Source organism: Thunnus albacares, chromosome 24, assembly GCF_914725855.1.
Source record: "Thunnus albacares chromosome 24, fThuAlb1.1, whole genome shotgun sequence".
NCBI lineage: Eukaryota > Metazoa > Chordata > Actinopteri > Scombriformes > Scombridae > Thunnus > Thunnus albacares.
The window spans coordinates 2,251,769-2,274,034 of record NC_058129.1 but is presented as its reverse complement, the minus strand read 5'-3'; the positions used below and the strand labels follow the sequence as shown (position 1 = coordinate 2,274,034).

Sequence of the window (22,266 nt, the reverse complement as noted above, 5' to 3'; positions counted from 1 at the left end):
CCACTGAGTGGTCAGAAGTTCCAAGATGACTGTAAATCTTTTAAAAACCTCGTTTAGACTCTCTTTATACTTTTACTTCTCGTCTCGTGCTTTAGTCTTTGATTGTGAAACGCTTTGTGATGTCTGATCTAGAAAGACGCAATAAAAATAAACTTACTTACTTTACCTTAAAGTTAATCTGACATAATATCCAATCCTTTATCTTCATTGGGTAATATTATTATTCTTCTGATATTTTGCGGCTGCCCTGCAGAATGATTTCCTCATGGGTGCCCAAGCTCCTGTGCACCCACAGAATCAGTGCCTGTAGTGGGTGGGTATACCACTGGCCTGTCCTGAAGAACCAGACTTCAAGTCTGATACATGAGCTTTGATGAACATAGTTTCCTTTGAGCTGTTCAGACCCTAAAAACTCTGAGAATCTTACAGACTGTCTGCAGTGCAGTGGTGGAATAAGTACTCAAATGGTTTACTGAAGTAAAAGTACTAATACCACAATGTAAAACTACTCTACGACAAATGAAAGTCCTGCATTCAAAATCCTATTTAAGTAAACGTACAGACATTAATGGGACAGGGAAGAAAAAACAAAGTTCTAGCAAAAAAATGTATATTCATTTTTTTGTCTTTTCTTTAATCTTTGTTTTTTGGGGGAAATACTAGATCATTTCACCTCTTTGGGCTTTGATCAGTTAATAAATGAAGCCATCTGAGAAGTTTAGTGGTGAAATGTAGATATCTAAAACATGACAAGATGCTCTAACAAGACATTGCTTGTTTGTAAGGGGTCACAAGCAAAAGGTTAAGAAGCACTGCTTCTGAGCTTAACTTGTAATTATATCTGTCAAAAGTGCAAAATATCTGTCAAGTAGCATAAAATGGAAATACTCAAGTAAAGCACAAGTACTTACTTAGTTACTTTCCACCACTGCTGCAGTGTCATTTACAAGTGATTTCACGATTCAGAATGATGTGAGTACACTGATGTTTTAATGAGTAACCACACCCAGTCTAATAAACCTGATGGTGTGTGTGTGTGTGTGTGTGGTCAGAGGTTCAGCAGACTTAAATCTTTCAGCCCATAGACGCCAGTGCAGCCATGTTTTTTTTTATCCATGAAAAGAGTGGATTTACGCCTTTCTTTCAAAAACAGTAAAAAAAAAAAAAAAGCAGTTCTTCTTCTGCACACTTTTACAGCATTAATATCAAGCGTCTAACCGCACTAGACTTCGGTCAAATAAATAAAATAATTTTCTTTCATCACTTAGTAAATGTCAGACATACATGTATTCAGCCTCTAAGTGAGCCTGGTTGAACATGTGTCTGGCTCTTGAGGCACGGACCGGCACTACAGCTCTGCTCAAGTCATTTTCTGTTCCATCCTGCTTCATTGGCTCCGTGCATGATTGCAAATGGCTGCTAATATTTTCACTGGCTGCAAAACTCAAGTGCACTTAATCCTCACATTAATTCAAATTTCAGCTATCACCACAAAAAGCCAAAGCAGCAGGTGCACCGTGATTTTTCATCTTTTTATACCACTCGGGAATATACAATTTAGCCTGAACTGTTATTCATAGAAAGCGGGGTAAACAGTATTAATGTTTAAAAGAAATGGAGCCATTGTACATACTTTGCATGCAGGATGAGTAAGAACCCCATCATTTCCGTGTCCCTGCTAAGCGGGGTGTTGTGAGATGAACTGAAGTGTGAGTTTAATCTACTGGGAGCAAAAGTGAATTTCAGACGAGGTATAAGCCGATGTGCTCTGTGAGGCGTGTACAGCACGCTGCCGCTAAGGGATGTGTCTGTCGGCCCAAAACCGCAGCCGCAGATATCTGTCTGGCAAACAGCCGCCGCTCTGTGATGTGGAGGAGTTGATGCAGCCCCCCCCCCTCACTCCCACCCCCCACCCCACCTCCCCTCACCCTCCTCCCAACTCCGACTTCCCCCCCTCACCCACCAGCTGGGGTTTGGCCTGAAGCTTTGCTGATAACCCAGGCTCTCCCCTCAAACCCGGAGACTCAGGGTTGTGAGCTCTGCCTGGGGCTCTGACACACACACACATACACACATCTCTTCTCCACCCCCACTGTCCATCAGAATGCCCCATCAGGCAGGCACAGAGGAGGCAACACCATGAAGGGCACACTGATGATCAGTTTTACTAATATTGACTTTCAATTTAAAAGCAGATTTAAGGCAAGATTTAATTTAAAATACATCCATGTTATCTGCTCCATCAGATCATCTCATCTGCCTTCATTTATTAACCATATTTGTCCATGTTAAGTTCTCCTGTCAGGTGTCAAATCATGCGTGTCAACAGAAAGTGATTAATTAAAACACTCTCTGAAGATTCCCACTAACTGTTCACATGACTGCTGCATAAAATGATAAGATGACTGGTTTCCAGTACTGCACAGCACTGGTTTAGGAACTCACGCTGTAAATAAATACATAGTAGCTACGGTCAAAGTGTGCAGGAGTTTATCACTTTTGTTCAAATGTTATTTAATTGAAAGTACAGAAGTAACTTATTATGAAACTTATCATTAACTACTTTATATACTGTTGAATTCACCTATAACTGTATTTTATGATCTCTTCATATTTTTGGATGAAACTTCTCACTGTACAGTCTCTACTCTGAAGTGTAGAGGAGTGGGAGCATAAAATAGCAGAAAATGAAAGTTGTTACTCAAAACTATACTTAAGTACTTGAGTAAGTGTACTTGGATACTTTCCAGCACTACCTGCATAGTTGTTAAACTTATTCTCTGCAGTTCCACTAGAGAAACATTTCACCTCTAAACTTCTTACCTGCTTTCATTTAAATAACTGTTTAAGGCCCAAAGAGCTAAAAGTATGCAATATTTTACCCCCACAAAAAAGAGAGAGAGCAAAGATTAGAGAAAATACAAAAAATGTACACAAATTTGTGTAGCAGAACTTTTGTAGCAGAACTTTTGTTCTACCTTCATCTATTGATATGTGGATGAGTATTTTTATAACAGCAGTGAATGACTCTTTATGTGCTTAAAAAAAGCTGCATTCAGCAGAATTACATCTTTTCCTCAAAGACAAACATCGCTTGCCAACTAAAATGGCAGATTCTACACCAATATGTGATATATTTTAATCACTATTGTATTTAAATCATCTGTCTTGAGCGGAAAAATCATTCCTGTGTGGTATCGGTCACGGATTTTACTGAGCAGTGTGTACAGCCTGCAGTGATAATCTGCCTCCCTCGAGCAGCTGCCATTTACTGATTTGGGAAAGAATTCAGCTGAGTTTCAGTCACATGAAGGTCTAAAAGGTTTGTGGAATTTTTTGAATCTTTGGATCAACAGCTTTGGTCCATGGACTCACTCCAAACCCTGAATCTAAATGACCACTGTGTTCATTAACTGTCAAGAGTTTATCACAGCGCGGAGTGGACAGTCACTCTGAAGTATGCACACATACTCTGCTTGTTAGGCATTAGTAGACAGCACCAACCTTCCACCCTCCACCTGCCTTGTCCATCAGCCCCCCGCTCTCGCTAATCCCGACGCCGTGGGGTGTGAAATTCAACATCAGCCTCGAGCTTCCCATTCCTCCACCCCTCCTCTCTTTCTCTCTCTCTCTCTCTCTCTCTCTGGGAGATAGCGCAGGACCTGGCCTGGCCTTGACTGGGGTGAGGAGAACAGTGATAGCCATCTGTTGTGCGTGTCGAGTCCAGTGATGCAGAGAGAATGGGGTGGAAGGGGGTCAGTGAGTGCGAGGGGGAACCTGAAATCTCTCACGCCGACCTTCTGAGACCTTCTGAAAAATTTACAAAATGACTGAATGCCAATACACTCGGCACCGGCAAAGTCAAAGCCCACCACCTTAGTCCACCTTGTCAGAGGAGATATTGTTAGACAGCTGTGACACGGGCAGTGAAGCCATCAGAGTTCATATTTTAAATATGTAACTGATGCTCTTGTGCAGAGCAACTTTCAGTGGCTGTAAAGGCAAAATTAGCTTCATTTTGTAGAGCAAGAAGTAATGTTAGAAACAGCTGGATGTAGTTAGAAAGGTAAGGAACCCCGAGGTAGTGAGTAGTGAGTACTGAATTCAGAGGTATTCACCCAGTCAGAGACCTTTTACAGTAATGACTGCAAATTAATCTTTAAGCTTCAAAAATCACCCTGAAGCCTGTCATCGACTTTGACATGGAGTCAACATCAAATGTGTTTTTTTTTCCTGCGTGAGTAGTCTCCACTATGAATGCAATGCATAGAATTTTACAATATTTCAATGTCTGAATATATGATCTGTATTCAAATTGTGTTTCCCTGATGCACAATGCAGACCAAGACAGCAGGGTTGAAATTGGTGCTATCAAGCATGTGTGTGTTGCATTTGATATTTGCTCAGTTGTACTGCTTTACAATAGGACACGTGGAAAGTTTCAGTATCTGACCTTACAATGTGAGTTTAAAGGGGACATATTCTGCACATTTCCAGGTCTATATTTTTAATCTGGACCTCTACTGGAATATCTTTGCATGATTTACAGTTCAAAAAACTCCTTATTTAACTCACACTGACCCTTTACGCAGCCCCTCAGTTCAGCCTCTGTCTGAAACAGGCCGTTTTAGCTCCTGTCTCTTTAAGGCTCCCCTTCCGATGAACCCACTCTGTTCTGATTGGACAGCTTCCGGAAGCTGCATCTCAGCCAATTTTTGGCGGCTCAGGACACTACGAAAACAAACAGTAGTAGTAGGATTTCACCTCTTTTTCTCATTCTTTACTCAAAATGTCAACTTCTCAAATACTGTATATGTTCGAGCTGGAATCCGATCCGAAATATGAGAGTGAGCAAAAATCTTGGGAACAACTAAGGCTACGGCATAGACGGCCATTTATGGGCATGCACAATGATGATGTGCTGTTAGACCCTGGAGTGCACTTCTATATCACTGCAGCAAGTTGAGAGGCAAAACTTAAGTTACTCTTTAACTAAAGCACCACAACTTTTCACGCAGTCAAAACTGGTTTCTTTTAACTATATTACTCATCTTTTAGTGGTTTCAGTTGCTTTAACTTAACCAAGCCTTAACTATAGAGGTAGCAGATCAGAAAACACTAGTATGGGACATTTTGGAAGAAATACACCCTCCATCATCTCTAAAGTTGTCTTATTTACATGTTGATCTCTTTAGCTAGCAGGATAGTCACCATCACATTCAAGAGTTAACTATATTTTATGCAGGCTTGCAGCCTCACTATGAGGACGGGATGTTTGTGCTGTTGGCCTGACCCACTGTGAAATGATTTTCACACATAAGCTAGCTGCTCCTTAAACCATAATTCAACACATGCCAAATACTAACTTTTTAATTTATGCATCTATAACCCCTTCAGCTACCTGGGAAAACAATATAATCCACATAGCTTGTCAACAGAGCGAAAAGGTGAAAACATTAAAGTGAGCAGATTTACCACTGTAAGAAAATAGTATTCCCATGGGAGAACATTCCAACTCCACTGGTTCTTCAGCATGTGTGTCTCCATGTCCCAGTTGACCACCACAAGCAGAGCTTTCACAAGCATGTAGTCAGCAGCAATTTTCAGGCCCAGGAGGCCCAGGCTACCTGCGATAGCGTTAAATGAAAATGAGAGTGTTTGCCAGGGGAACAGTGGGGAAGAGAGGGAGAATAAACTGGCAAAGTTGCACAAAATGGACAGCAGACAGTCCTGAGGCTGACAGGGAAAATGTATCATCGCAACCTATAGGCATTCACTTATTACAGCTGCAGTGAAATCATACAACTGTTTACATATCATTAAGGGTAGGTTTAGATCAAAGGCTGCTTCATACCAATATGGGTCATCAACAAAGTACATTTTGTGAACATTTTTGCTGTACAGTTATACATACCTTATCCTCTAAAACATGACAAAAGGGCTTGTTATTTGAAAAACTAGAATGATTAATCAATTATCAAAATAGTTGGCAACTAATCGATTAATTGACTAATTGTTGTAGCTCGATTTTTTTGTAATAACAATGTGTCAAGTGTCAGTGTGTAATGTGATGGTCGTGGCTCGTAGTGATGAACCTACAGAGAATTATCAACCACTTTGCAGCTCCTCTTGTCTTTACGGAGCTTCATAGTGAGTTTCCGCTCATTGTTTAGCTGTCCGGCTGCCACTTTACTGTTTTGGTTCACTCTCAGTGCTTTCACGGTGTCGTTTTCAGTCGTTTTCAAAGAAAAAGCTCTAAAAACCCACTGTGCACTACATGCTCAGCACCAAACAGCAAACAGACACAGTTAGCTGTGAGCATTTAGCAGCTAAAGAGCCAGATATTTCCCTCAGGAGTTGTTAGAGAGCAAAAAACAGAGTGAATATTGGACTTTCATTCATCAGATGGAAAGAGAACTGTTTGCTAACACATCGGCTCTTGAGAATATATTTCAGTTGATGTGTTTACAGCTAAAAAATTGAACAGTAAGCATCAGGATCAGAGTTCAGGGGGTAGCGGTCACTTCAACGTCAGACTAGAAGACGGCTTGATAGGACTGACAGGTGTCAGGAGCACGGTTCAGCAAACAGAAGGGGAAGAATGTGGGACTAACAACTACATATTCAAATTTACATATTGTATCTTTTGAAGAGTGTAGTGATCTGCTACATCCACACCTCAAATGACCTTGAGCTAAATACATGAGCTTATTTCATAAGTGCCTCCTGTGGTTGTTCGCCCCGAGGCTTCATTTTCAATGCACTCTTGAAGCATTCTCTCTCTCCGTCTCCACTGTAGTATATGGAAGTATATAATCCACTTAATTGCTTTACCTTCAGGAAGGCTGGCACTTCTCCTTGGCCCCCAGTGGAGAGGGCACTACAGCAGTTTGAATAGTTTGCTGTCAGCAGCACAAATGTCTCTGGGAGGGGGAGGCTGTGTGGTGGTCTGCATGGAAGCCCTGTTGGTTAAGTGACTCGCATTAGCGTGTGGAATTGCTACAGCATTTGCCCGGGCCCCTGCAGCTACCGCCGGGGCCACGCAGCAAATTAAAGCCGTCATAAAGATTTCACAGAGTCGCCGTGAAAATGTTAGAAAGATGGCTGGAGCCAGCAAGTGTCCTTGGGAAGCAGTGAGGAATTTATTTGCTCTCGTTCAGCAGAGTTGCTGCAGCACAGCTAAATTACGGGGCTGTTTTAAAACTGTATACAGAGAGACAGTGAAGAGGAAACCACCTTAAGTTACTTGAAACACTTTTTAAATCATTACAATCATTATAATAAGTGATATTCTGTATTTTTCCTCTTGTCAACAAATTTCATCTGCACCTATGAATTGGATCTACTTGCAAACACGGTGTGTGTATCAAAGCCTGATATATCTTATTCCTCTGTGCTGTAGAGCTCAATTATGGTCCAAAAACTATTTAAAACACATCAGTGAGTCACACTGTTGCATTGGATGACATGATCCTTCATTACCATGAACACACACACTGTAGTTTATTTTGACTCGATCCCACACACACCGTCCCGCTGCCAGAAACACTCACTAGAGCACCAAATGTGGATTAATCCACCACTGAAAATAGTTCCCAAACGAATGCACAATCCTCCTGTTTGAGTTTCATAAAAACTGAGCAGCTGTTTTAGGGAATTACTGAGCCTTTATTACACATGAAACTTTATTTCTTCCACAGACAATAAAGTATTCGGAGATTGATATTTTATTCATGTAGGAAACATGTTACACTTACAGTACATATGTTACACTTTGCAGGATTTTTATGCCTCATTTCTAAATTTAGCCTACAGGATTTTTGTGTATTTATCATTGGTTATTGACAAGATTATATTTTACATTCATTTGGCAGACTTTTTCAAAGCAACTATTTTTCCCCATATATACTGTACACACAGATTGGGAGAAATAAAGGCTTCAGTATCTTGATTAAATAAACTTAATTAACAAATTTACAATTAATCCCAGACTCATTCTGAGCAGGTTTTGAGTCTGTACTGTGTTCACAAGTGACCAAATGATGTGTACAACAGTCAGCATGCATACTAAAAATCTCTTGATATTTGAGTGTGTTAGTTATGTACATCATGCACTGCACAAAGGAAATGGAGGAGCTATGAAAAATGTCGGTGGTGAGACGGCTACAAAAGTATTACATTTTTAGAAAAACATTTTTTCTTTGTTGGGTTCGTAGTACACATATATTGTCATTTCCTGTTGGAAAAGAACAGTTAATATGTTTATTTCTTGGATACTAACCGCAAAAAAGAGCCTACTATGATATTTAGTGGATAGTACATTTTGTGTGTAATTTGTATGTTGGTGGAATTAAGACACAAGTTAACAGGTTTTTCCATTTAAAAGTATATTGAATGATATTAGATGAATAAATGTGCCAGTGTGTATATAGTACATACATCAGCATAGTCATAGCAAGTCATTGTGTCTTTATGTTGAACAGAGTATAATACCATTTAAATAACATAAAATTAAACACCAATAATCATCCAATAAGTTAATATATAATAATATTACACACATTTTTTCCTTAATTATGATTACTGTACTTTTATTTTTGATACTTTAAGAACATTTTGCTGAGATTTTTAATGCATGGCTTTTACTTGTAATGGAATATTTTGCAGTATTGCAGACTTGATAGAAAGGAATAGGTGTTCATACTGTCAGAATGTGTATTGATCCAAGTGTCTCTTTACCACATTGTTAACAAGAACAAACTTAACCATGTGTTTTTTAGCTCTATGTATTCTCACTGAGGTTGTAAATAAACCACAGCTGTGTATGTGCATGCTTGTGTGTGTGTGTGTGTGTGTGTGTGTGTGTGTGTGTGTGTGTGTGTGTGTGTGTGTGTGTGTGTGTGTGCGCTTGTTTGTGTGTGTGTCACCCGCTGCTTCCTGTGATTAAATAAAATGGTTTTGCAGTTATGTATTAGGCAGATTCTGTTATGATTTCCTTATAATCTGCTGCAAATGTCACATTTCCATGCAGCTCCAGAAGCCTGTGAAAAGTGAATTTAAAAAGGAGAAACTTCCAGAGGCGGGTTAATAAGCTTTCTGTTTGTACCTTTCAAGCTGAAAAGGTCACACAATGATACTGTTGAATTGAGCAAACTTGAAATGTCTTTTTTTTGAGATACTTTTGTTCACAGTCAAAATGTCACATTTTAACTGTGAATTACATTTACATTCTAGTACAATACCACACTGTAGATTGTATTATTTGATGTAGGGCTGCTTAATTACGGAATTGAAGCCCTATTCAGTGTTTTTAACACACTCGCTAAACTAATGTTTTAATTTAATGATAAACAACCGTTTTCCCATCTGATGAGACAGAAACTTCCCTCCAATGTTTCCAGGTTTCTCCTCTCTGTCCCCCTCTCATCCACCATCTCATCACCTCTCTCTGGCCTATCAATATGTCACACCCTGGTCCGTCAGGGTCCAATTTCTGCACATCTCAAAATGTCATTTCATGGGGAGAAAATGGAGTTTGTGTGTGAGAAAAAGCGCAGTGCTGCCGGCAACATTCAAGGAAGTTTTTTTTTTCTTCTCTCTGCATCACATGTTTGAGGCCTTCGTTTTTTTTTTTCTCCCCTCGCTGTCTGCTTCGCCTCCAAATCGATCCATCTGCATTAGGCCACCAAAAGAGTTCTCTGACAGCTGTTTTCACATCTTTTTCCTCTCAGGCTATGATTGTAACTTGCCTCAAGCACCAGAAAAAAAGGCTCCAAAAATCCATTTATCATTGTCGGTGCAGTGGCTAGTTACTGCTGATGGCCAGTGTCCAAATTCTCTGTCCTTCCTGACGGGTTTCCCGAGGGCTACACAACAGGCCAAGTTCATGTTACTGAGAACATGAACTGAAAGATGTGTGTTATTTCAATTTCTTTACATACAGGAATGAGCAACAAAGCACTGATGCGAGGTAGAGACACTACACAGTTAATAAGACCAATTGATTTAGCATGCTTTAGTCTGTTAACAAATGAATCATTCTCCACAGCCTCCCATTACTTATCAGATGGATTTCCTTTCCAGGCAGCCATTGGTTTCAATTAATTTCAGTACACTATTAAAATGAACTTGCAGGGACATGAAACTTGCAATAAATATAAAGTTTTCTTTGACAATGTTACTTAAGGTGGCTTTATGTAAGAATTTTAGTTCAAAACATTCAAAAATTAACCAAAATCAGACATCTATGTATTGTGTTGCAGAGATATCTACTGAAGTTAGCATGCTAACCAGCTAGCTGCTCCTAACCTTGTTCAAAATGTGCATAGCGTCTGCCTCTTCTCCTCGGCGTGTAAATGTGCGAGGGCTGTTGCGGTTTGTGTGCTTCGATGCCTGATCTGAGGCAGGAGTGTGTCAGAGCGTGGAACTAGGCAGCGTAAATAGATTTTTATTTATTTTGTCCTGCTTGTCTGATAAACAGATTTTCCATACGACATGGATGGTAGGCTACGGATTTCTTTAATACACATGCCACTTCCCATTCCTGCTGGCTGTTTATCCTCCACAATCTCATTTTCTTTCCAATTTGTTGATGGCGCTTTGTGTTACTGCTCAACAAACAATGTTCCACATATATACGTACATATGAAACAGTGCATATTAAACTACTGTCTGCATCCGTAGCAAATGCCAAGAAGTCACCATAACGTATATGAGAATTAGACTGTAAATAATGAGGTAAACAAGGTTTTTGAATAAACACAATACAGTTTTCAAACCCTCCAAAGTTTCTGTTTCTCTTCTTGCCAACATCATGTGGTGACAAACCTTCCTGATAACTACATTTGTTGACATTTTACTCCCTCCAGAGTTAATTTTCTGCTTCCATTATCTTGAGAAAGGCAACCTAAGCCCTGTTCTCCTTCCACCCGTCTCACACAATAGAACCCGAGAACCCTGATAACATTGTCATTTTTAATGTTTGGAGCCACACAGCTGAGTGGCAGCGGGGCAGAAGGCCATATCTGCCAACAGAGGAGCGATTATAGAGACTGGAGCCTTTCCTGTCAATCCCATTGGCTTGGAGCTGTGCTGTGTTCTTCTTCCAGAGGAAAGCTGATTAGCCATTTCATTGAGTCTAATTGAGGTCCTCTCACTTGTAGCTGAGTATAGCAAACAATGTGAACCAACAACTTCTATATATGGAGTTCCTGCAGGGACAAAAAAGCAACCTAGCTTCACAGAATTTTATAAAAATAGGCTGAACTGAAGATGAAGACAAACTTAGCTAATGGGTTGAGTCACTCCACATCAAATTTTCTTGTCATGAGGAGTACTACTCAGCCTGGAGACGTCAAATTAGAGCTAAAACAATTAGTTGATTCATCAAACCATTAATGACATAATGAGCAAATACTTTAATAATTGTTTCTGATTGTTTAAGGAATTTATCAACAAAAATGTAACCTGATTCCAGCTCCTCAGTTGTGACAATTTGCTACTTTGTTAGTGTTATGTAATAGTAGAAAACACTGAATATCTTTAGGCTTTGAAGTGTTTGTTGAAGTTGTTGAAGTTGTCATTGGCATTTTCCACTATTTTCTGGACCAAACAATTAATCAATCAATTATCTGTAGCCTTAGAAACTATTACTTAAGTCACACAACTTAAAGATCCCCTCCAGACAAGTTTTGAGATATATAAAAATATTCTGCTTTGATACGCACAAAAATGTTTTATTACCCCCTTAAAATCTCCTTCTCCCTCACTGAAAAATCCAACCTCTAAATGTGTAAATATTGTTGATTTCAGAAGTTGAACTGCTGGACACAAGATGTCTCCTACTTCACTGTAAAGTCCATTCTCAGCGTTTGTGCACTGGAGGCTTCAAGTTTCCACATCACACTTGTGTAAGTTGCATATTGGACCAGGATTGGTTAGCTGTGAGTTGATGTCAGAAATCATGCTCATAGGCATACGTGTGATTGAAGGTGAGCACAGAGAAACTTTCCCTCTACAGCGGATGAATGTGAAAACACAAATGCATCATTCTGCACAGGGAAGCTCAAACATCACAGTGAGGTAACAATAAGAAAAACTAATTTTCTGAGTGGAGGGGGACTTAAAATTATGTCGACTTGCAGCCTGGTATACAAACAGCAGGCACAGAGTTTGAACAACATGAGTGTTTAGCAAGCAGAGAGGATCTAATGAAAGATGCCATTACATTGCATTATGGGAAGTGTTTTTGGATCTTGGCCCATACTGGGGATTAAAAGTCAGGATAGCTCCAAATTTGCTGCTTTGATTTTCCCTTTACTCAGAGGGTTGCTGTCCATGGTGCTGAAATCTGGTTCTCGTATGCTGAAGCTTATTTGAGGAGCTACCAGAGCTGTTGCTCTTTCCCATCTGTCTTTACATGTTTAGTGAGGTTATGATTGTTGTCTTATTTAAAAAAATTTTTTTTTTCTTCCACTTGTCAGACATGAAACAAACTCAGATGCTCCTCTATATCAGTGGATAGTCAAAAAGCACTTTTTGTTCTATGCATGCCATCGTTTGGCAGAAACCCCACATAATTTTTGAGCAGCGCAGCCGGACGGAGGAGTGAAACCCTGCCGTCATCTTCATCTCTCCACAGCCACCATAATTATCATGTAATTTCTCTCGGCCTCCGTTTGTTTATTTATGTCCAGGGTTGGCACACTGAGTGACAGCTTCCTGATTAGACTGGAGGAAATAATGGCAGCTCAGTGTCTCTTATCGGCCTGAGAGGCGAGTACCTGTGTCTGACAGGAGTAGCTCTGGGCAGGGTGGGGGTGGAGGTGGAGGGGGCTAGCTGAAGGGGACAATAAGCTTCGGTGATGAGTTGTGACATGTGAGCAAAGGAGGGGAATGAAGCTGGATTGTTTCTAACAGGACAATATCAATGATAGATATATTATAACAAAAGGTTTGTAAAGAAGTACACCATCAACTATCATGGCTTGATGAAAGAGATGACAGTGAGCAAGCCAATGTTTACCTTCTCTTTTAATCACAGATCTTTTTTCAACTTTCTTTGATAGCATCGTGCTGGGCAAACATCAAAAATCATAGAAGATGAAACAATTACAACTTTTCAATCTTTTATGATCTATCTAGCAGTTTGGTTAAATAGCTTGTTTCATGTGATTTTGCTATCAAATGAATCCACATGAAAGCTTTGTTACCTGAGAAACATCCAAGCAGTGTTATCTACTCTGAGTCTTTTTATGAGCAAAGCTTCAAATATACTTCGCTTAGCTTAAATGATGTGTTCCTGCTACAGATCTGCTTGAATAAGATTCAACATTCAGCTATGTAAATGTTTTCATAACAGGCACGTAGTTAAAAATAAAGATGAATAAGTACTTTATAATCAGAACATAATATAATATTTGTATAGCTGAAACAACACATTTAAGATTAATCAGTTCATCATTCTAATTTAATTGAATTCATTTAATTTTTGCAGGATAAATTAAGTATCAGTTCTGCTTTTCAGGCAGCCCTGGGGACATATATTAAAGACAAGCTATGAAACAATAAGACTATTAAAATATATCAAACAGTAGTTAACAGTCTACACAGTCAAGCGTACATGGACAGAAAATTAAAAACAAGGTTGAGTCACTGAAACAGCCTGTTTCAGACAGATCATGCAAAGATATTCCAGTAGAGCCCTAGATTAAAAACATAGACCTGGAAATGTGCAGAATATGTCTCCTTTAAGATCCTTTGCTTCGTAAGTCAGACCAGCAACAAGGTTGAGTCATTTTTCAAGGAAAAATGCCAAATGGGGATTTGCTACATTCTGTTACAATTTTACTATTATCTTTCATAAAATATACTGTATTATGCCAGTGGCCAGTAATCCTGATACGGCCCTTTTATGAATATTCCACCTACTATCTCTGGTTATCTGGAAATCTCTGGAGAGGACACAGACACTGACAGCCCCAATAAAAATAATACTTATAAGACAAATATCATAAACCCACTGTTGAGTAGCTATATGATAAATGAAAACTAATATAATCATAACCACAAGGTATGAATACAATACTGATAACAGAGAAACACTACAAAACAAAACTCTTGTCAAGCACACTTTTATATGTTGTTGGTAACTTTCCAAATATGACCACCAATTTGACTGTGACGACTGCTTCGTGTTTCTTCTTTCCCTGAGCTATGTGAAATCAAATAAAACCAAAATGCTTCAGAAAAGTTATTTTCATTTCCAAATGTTCAGCATGTCATATGGAATGAATAAAAAGCTGTTAGAATATGAGAGTTAGTCAAACGTATCAGTCCCAAAAGACTGCTCAGGCTTCTCTGGGTGCTGTCTGATGAATGTTAATGTTTCACCTGCCAGTTAGTGTTTGTGCTCTCTGCCAAGCTGGTTTGCAGTGAGCAAATTTCCCTGCATTAGGATTTGTCTGTCTGCTGCTGTGTGGTTATATAAACAATATTATAATTTATTTCTTCAAACCAAAGTTGTGTAGTGCTTTACACAGCAAAAGCATCGTAAAAAGAACAATGAAATATTTAAAGTAAAGACAGAATTATAGAAGAGAGGAAAGCATGATAAAAAAAAACAATAGGAAGGCATTTGCATAAAAACACGTTTTAAGAATTGATTTAAAAAGCTGACGAATCTTGCAAGGCTGATATTGAGAGGTACAGAGTTCCACAACTGCAGGACCTGGATAACAAAGGCTACTGATACAGTTAGTATCAAAACAATTTGTTGATTAATTGATTAGTCAGTCTTTTAAGCCCTTCATCAATCAAAAATGCTACAGGCTCAGTAATTCTCCAATGTGAATATTTGCTGCTTTTCTCTGTTAATATCAGTGTAAACTTAATATCTTTTGGGTTTTGGACTTGTGGTCAGAACAAGAAATGCCACCTTAGGCTCTTTTTTGCAATAATTCAGTTCATTGAAGAAATCATCAATTTCTTATTATTCAAACATAAAAACAATCATTCTTTTAATAAAGGGTTGTAGAATCTTAAGAATTTTGCTATTGTACTAAATGTTTTGTAGAAACATATTAATAGTGTTTATTCATATTCCCCAAGGTGATAAATAAGATGTTGCCATGCTGGTCAAGAAGACTCTTTGTGGCGGAAAAAGCTGCAGTTTGCCACAGCAGCTCCCTCTATCATCTAAACCTCCTCCTCATCTGCTATTATCAGTGACTACATTTACATGCACAAAAGTTTCCAGTTTTCTCCCTCATTCCAAAAAAGACAGTATCCTACTAAGCTGTTTACATGGCTAATGAAAATTAATATTCCACTAATATTTACATGTAGAAGGTTTTCAGGGTTTCCTTCTGCTCCAGTGGGAATGGGAATCACAAGATATCTTCAGATATCTGCATCTCAGAATATTGTCAAATTTGGAATGATAGTGGAATATTAGTGCGCATGTAAACATAGTAAATGTTGATGACCAAAGTTTTTTGTTCATGTATATTTATAAGAGGGACTAGCTCTCAGCAAGATTTTTCATCACTGGTCGGATTCTTCAAGAGTTCCCTCAAACAGCAGAGCCTTTTCCACCAAATCTAACCGTTTGCTTTAAACAGTCATTTCCTTGAAGTGTCTCTTATTAAACTTGGTCAAATTTGTGTTTCCTCTAGGTCGAGTAGGAGCCCGGCCACTTCGAAACCAACAGAGGCTGCTCACTATTGAGAGTGGCGAAGTTGAAAGCATGAGTGAGTCCATTTTTCCATTTCAAGTCTATAAAGGTTATTGATATCTGTGTGGTTTTCTTTTTGTACCTTTTACACAGTGTATTTTTCATCCTCCAGTATAATTAGATTTTTAATTACTTTTTTTTGTACCAGAGAATGACACTGGTTCCAGGTTTTATATGTTCTGCATGTACTGTACTGGGTGCTGTACTGGGAAAGGGAATAAATATCCCTTGTGCACCACTATTATCCTCTAGGTCTGTCCTTGAAAATGTACCATCCAATTCCTTTGGGCAGCTCAGGAGGCAGGATCAGAGCTTAATCCCAGGGTCAGGGTGTATCCACTGTGAGATTTCAGTCCATTTTGATGGCAGGTTCTAAGCTTGTCCTCTTGCTCTCAACAAAAAAAAGCTCCTTAAAGTCCCCTGAGAGCCACCTCCAGATTTGAAACATAGTTCTATTTCAGCCTAAAACCACCTGACCCAGGATAAGCCTCGATAGGACTTTATGGAAACGATGGATATAGCAAGGCTCTAAGTGAAGTTAACATGCATAGAAAAGCAAACAAAATCAAGCTTTACTTTCATTTGACACCATTCATGTGTCAGTATTTGCTTTTTTCAAGGCTGATGGTTTATTCACAGGGAAAGGATGCTTGGCTTGATAAGTTGGCTGTTTATTTGCAAAAATGATACGATCAAGCATCAGGCTGCGATGGCATTCCATTTTCAAGAGAGAGTGGCTCTGGCTCTTTGTCAGGGTAGAAGGAAAGCTCGAAGACATGAGCCAGATAGCCAATTTGGCATCGTGATGCGGACTGCTGCTGCTTTACCCCAACGCTAACTGATGGGGCCTCTTTACACACTTCATTATTTGTGTTCGGACAGCAGAAATCCTGTCCCTGTTTGGTGTGAGCCAAAGTGAAACCAATCGGGAGAACATGTGGATTATGTCTGGCAGCGTATGGAAGATTGGTCGCAGGCTGATGATGGGAGTAGTGAAGGTTGTTCAAGGGCTTTTTGCTAAAATTCTAAACAAAAAGTCATAGAAGAAATCAAATATAATGCCAGGCAACCATTTAGTACTGACCTTACAAGTGGACATACCCCTCATGTTGATTATGTTATCTTAACAGTTTCATTGAGGCAGTTGGCAGCTTGTAATCGTGTTGTGAAGGTTGTCAAAGGCTTTGTGATGAAGTTATGAACTGAGATAGTGGCAGTGAATCGCTTTTCATGGGACAAATCAAATCTAAGACACGTTTAGACCCTAACCTTACAGTTGGATTCAGTCCGTTTCATGAAGACAATTTCTGTTTCTGCTTGAAGTGAATATTTTTGCTTGCCGAGCTGCAGCACTGGCTGTTCCAGTGGAGTAACAATAACAGTATGTTCCCTTTTCCCCAGCAGACCTATAATCACTCTCCCTCTCTTGTTGCTCAGGGCATTATCTACTATTGTGTTTTTCATGTTTGAGTTTCGCCCCCCTCTCGCATGCTTGTTATTTACTTTGCATAGTCGACTGTGCCGTGACTGAACGCCCAACTCAACTCTGTGCAATTGGTTCGGAACGTAGTGATTCAAAATTCATATTGGCATGTTTACAGCCTAATTTGTCTTACAGTTATCACAAAATTCTGTCAAGTTATATACTATAGAGAGAAAACAACTACCGTAGTGTCTAAACTGTGGTTTATTTAACTGGTTGGCATAGTTTCTAATTTCTGACAGGAGTAAGTATTTTGTATTCATACCCAAATTCAATGTAATGTACAGTAGCTGTTGGTTTTTCTGTCTCAAGTGGCCCTATTTAACCAATCAAATGCTAAGAGTTAATATAATTTCTCTGGTATTTTTCTTCAGGCTCAATTGAAATGCAGAATTATTTTGGGAAAAAAGTTGACAACCTTGTTTGCAGCCCCATCTTCCCCCACACCCCCTCTAAACCTGCATTTTATAGGATTGTTTTCTGTCCTGAGCACCGAAAGGAGTAACCTATCGAGCTTTTGCTGGAGGATGTTATAAATGGAAATTTACATTAAGTTCCATCGGCTTTGTTAACAGGGCCTGGTGATATGTGTTCCCAAAACACAGAAGATCTTTCTGAAAAGATATTTAAGAAAGAGTACATTTTGAAAAAAATCAGTTTGAATATTTGGAGGATGGTACTGCAACAAATATCATGCATATTAAAACTTAGTCATACTTGTACTTTGGTAAAGGAAATATGAAATGTTGAACTTTTTATTGCTTAAATGTAATTTCATCTAAATTTTCTCCTAGTGCTGTACATACCTGACCTATTAGTCTTTATTGTGTGTTAGCTAATGTTATGGTTGTCATAAGTTAATGTTAATCTGTTCAGAATACATCTGTACCAATATAATTTATTGTCACTGTTTTCATTCTAATATCACCATAAAAGTATTGATTAAGGAACACACATCACTTGTTCAGTTGCAAAGAGAGATAAAGGAATCTCTAAATTTTACATTTACAAGATCCTGCAACGAAGGCATTGTAAGTTACTCTTTCTGGGCACCGCAGGTTCATGCAGCACAGATGTTAAGGAAAATCGGAACTTGGACAACCTCTTCTCCAAAGAGGGGGTTGCAGCTGAGTCTGCTCAGCTCCCCAATGGGAGTGCTGGGGGTGGGAGGAAACGTCCCTTAGAGGAGGGCAATAATGGGCATACACATTCCAAGTACAGGCCCAAGAAGCGTAAGAAAGTCCCTGGGCCCATTCTGCCTAAGAATGCCCTTATGCAGCTGAATGAGATCAAGCCGGGGCTGCAGTACAAACTGCTCTCTCAGACCGGGCCGGTCCATGCACCTGTCTTTGTGATGACTGTGGAGGTCAATGGGCAGCTCTTCGAGGGTTCAGGTCCTACCAAGAAGAAGGCCAAGCTGAATGCAGCAGAGAAGGCCCTGCGCTCCTTTGTCCAGTTCCCCAATGCATCTGAAGCCCACATGGCCATGGGTCGGACTCTGTCTGTCCACACAGACTTCACTTCAGACCAGGCTGACTTTCCGGACATGCTCTTTAATGCCTTTGAGACATCCACCCCAGTAGATGACCCATTTTACCTCGCTTCCAACAGTAACGGTTCCTTCAGCTCATTGGGAATAGAGTACCCATTACTACCCTCCCCCGTCCCCAACCTGGTCCAGGCCCCCTTACCTCCAGCCCCCTCCACCTTCATCTCCCCGACAAGCGGCAAGAACCCTGTCATGATCCTCAACGAGCTACGGCCGGGCCTCAAGTATGACTTTGTGTCGGAGAGTGGGGAGAGCCACGCCAAGAACTTTGTCATGTCTGTGAAGGTAGATGCTCAGAACTTCCAGGGTTCTGGGCGGAATAAGAAGCTGGCCAAGGCCCGGGCTGCCCAGGCTGCTCTGTCCGCTCTGTTTAACATGCAGCTGGATCAGGCACCATCACGACAGCCAATACCCAGAGAGGGACTGCAGCTTCACCTGCCACAGGTAAGCATGTTGGAAGGTAAATGACTACTGAAATACCTCATTATTTTGTTGATTACTATGTTGAATCTTGTTTAAAGATGTAAGGACAGGGTGCAGAGTTAATGGTAGCATTGCAGGAGGGTTACTTAAGGTTTGATCATATGGGACACCTTTAGCAATGCAGCATGAAACTTCTTTTTATCTATTTTCAGTTTTTATATAGCTGCTCGCTATTACTCACTTGGTTTTGCATCCCCTGGGTGCTACAAGCAAATATACAGTATCAAGCTTATTATGTTTGTGTCAGACAAAAAAAATTGTAAAAAAAATAACAGGGCTCATGAGGAAGTAAGCAGTTTCTTAGTTTCCCAGTTAGCAAGTTCTGTTCCTGTTTTCCCAAAGCATAAAATGACTAATAGGGGCTATTAAATGTTACTACTATAAAAAAAATACACAACTTTACAAAAGAAAAGAAAAAAAGACATAAGAATAAAGCCAAGGAAGTGGTTTTGTTGTTTGCTCTAAGTTGTCTGACGACTCAACCAGATGTTTGGTCATTTACCAAACAGATAAATAACTGATGCTCAAAAAGCCTTTATGTACTGTATTCTTTGTATCATTGCATCATATGTATACACAATACTGAGTAATTATACTGGTAGCTACTATACCTACTACTACTTTGAAAAACCTTGTAAAAAACCACACAAAAATGCATATTGTTTGTTTCCCTTCAGGGCCCATAAAGGTCTGAGAGATATGTTTATTGAAGGGTTTAGGGATTTTAATCTTGTGCGCACAGGTTTTTATGGCACTTCATTAACATCTATCTAAACCTACTGTCTGACACATCCAGTCTGTTCTATATATACATCAGTCCTTCCGTCAGTTAAGCCTGTTGTCCAGTAAAATATGAAGTAGAGGACCTTTGCTGTGGGCAGTCCAGTGTTTTTGTGCCAGAGCAGCACTTAATTTTTTAATAATATGACATTTTGAGGTGAGATTTAAAAAAAATCAGCTGATTCTCTCCATCTCTCATTTCATTTAATTTTCATTTATTTTGACTCAAGACCGTGATCATATGGTATGGAACAACAGAACATACAAATAATAACAAAATGATAGTACAAGTGTTACTTAAAGGTATAATATGTAATTATTCCACATTAAATTGTCTAAAAACAACTAGACCTATGTTATATAAACCCAGAGAAATCTGTAATTTAATCAAAGTAACGAACCGTTTAATTTGGTCGCATGTCAATGGCGTCATACCTCCTCTACCAAAGAGTAAACACACACAAGATGCATACGGCGGCGCTGTGTTTGTCTGCTACAATGACGTCTACCAAAGAGTAACTTACACAAATACAAGATAATACATCAGCGTTGTGGTTGTTCCACAGAAACTTTTATAAAGTAACTTTTTTTCAGTTTTAAGCCACATTTCCATGATAAATTTAGGTCGCTTTTAACTATACCTTTTAGCCGGAAGAAGGATTTTAGTCATTGGACGTCTGGATCTTAAGTTATCAGAGACATAAACTGGGCAAATGTTAGCAGCGGCTCGGCTAACAGCAGCTCGGCTAACAGCCCCTCCAGGAAGTCAGGTGGTAGCCAAACATCGTCGGAGAAATATTAAATTTTTAGGTGAAACAGCTTTAATTAGTATCTTTAATGATTTTAATCTGCGTGTACGTTTGTTTTTGGATAGGAGGAGACCTCTGCGGATAATTTGGCTCCAGGGAAAAACCGACCGAATGTCTGGATCTTACGTTATAAGAGAAACAAACCGAACAAGTGTTAGCAGCAGTTCGGCTAACAGCCCGTACCAGACGTCCGGTGGTCGCCGTACATCGTCGGAGAAACACTGATTTTTTTAGGTGAAACAGCTTTATTCGGTGTTTTTACCTGTAATCTCCGGGTCCGTTTGTTCTGGAGAGGTAAAAACATCCCGAATGATTCACACTGGAGTAATCCTATCCCGGTGAGGCTGGTTATTTCACACATGGATGAGAGAACTGGATACAGCGTCGGACACGGGGCCTCGTTCATTCCTGCGAAAGTTGCTCAGTGGCGCATGAAGCAATAAAAAATCGACTTCCCGGTATGAAAGTACCCGGATCTTCCGCATTGTGCGGCCCATAGAGCATGCGCACTAGTGACTTCCGCTGGCCGAGTCGCCTACTTCCGGTTTAGCCCTCCGGCTAACTTGAATGGGGATAAAACAATTCAATCATTCGGCTCTTCTAGGCTTTTGAAACGTGATCGGACCGAACGGATTTAATTCTGATAGCGAGACAAGTCATTTCGCGGGGGTTGTGACGCTCAGAAAAATTTATCCGCTGATTTACAGACGTCTCTTTCACAATGTAAGTCTATGGGGAAAAGTCTTTTTGGGCCAGTGTGCGTCACATGACGTTGTAATTACACGGTTTGGCCGCTATGTCAAATTTGCTTCAAAGCCTGGCGCTCTTCCTGTATCCAGTTCTTTTTATAAATCCATGATTTAACAACGAAGACAACAACTCCCATGATCCCTTGCTACTTCACACCGTCATCACACTCCGTCTTTTGTTATTGTTTTGATTGAGAGACCCCTAGCGGCTGAAATTACATACTGTGCGTTTAAACAATGGAAGGACATTCTTCAAAAAGGTACTTAATTCACAAATAACTTTTAGCTTATCTGATTGTAATAATAAACATAGATGGGTGGTTTAAATAATACTTTGGCAAGTAACTTTCTCTATAATTCATTATGCTTACATTCAAACAAAATATGAATGTAAGAATGTCATCTCCCAGACGGCTGTCATTACAAAGGTTGCACATCCTCTGATTCCTATTCAGCCCTTCACATCTTCCACTGAACTTGGGAATTCTGGTGTTGTTCACCCTTAAGTTACAAGTAGCCTGTCTGTACTTTTGATTTTCATTCAACAGATACTTTTCCAGTTTAAGCTCTTGTTTAAATGCCACATAAAGATCACACGTTGTCATACTTTTGAGCTCATTTGCCACTTCCGCATGAACTGAGCCACATCTGAAACATGACAAAGAGACACAAGTACACAC

General features: G+C 39.7%; 1 protein-coding gene and 1 long non-coding RNA gene across 3 annotated transcripts in view; one reads left to right on the top strand and one right to left on the bottom strand.

Annotated features, from left to right (window-relative positions):
• The window catches only part of LOC122976466 (double-stranded RNA-specific editase 1-like), a 74,474-nt gene that overhangs the window by 39,356 nt on the left and 12,852 nt on the right, over positions 1–22,266 (top strand). For both annotated transcript variants that reach the window (XM_044344966.1, XM_044344967.1), the window contains 2 exons: positions 15,675–15,749; positions 18,275–19,209. In XM_044344966.1, coding sequence (XP_044200901.1) covers positions 15,746–15,749; positions 18,275–19,209 — 939 coding nt within the window. In that variant the 5' untranslated portion in view covers positions 15,675–15,745. The remainder of the gene's footprint in view (positions 1–15,674; positions 15,750–18,274; positions 19,210–22,266) is intronic.
• LOC122976467 lies at positions 4,617–6,962 on the bottom strand. The gene is made up of 3 exons (XR_006400941.1): positions 6,835–6,962; positions 5,476–5,627; positions 4,617–4,731 (listed from the first exon to the last, which is right to left on the bottom strand). It is a non-coding gene; the product is annotated as an uncharacterized LOC122976467 (long non-coding RNA).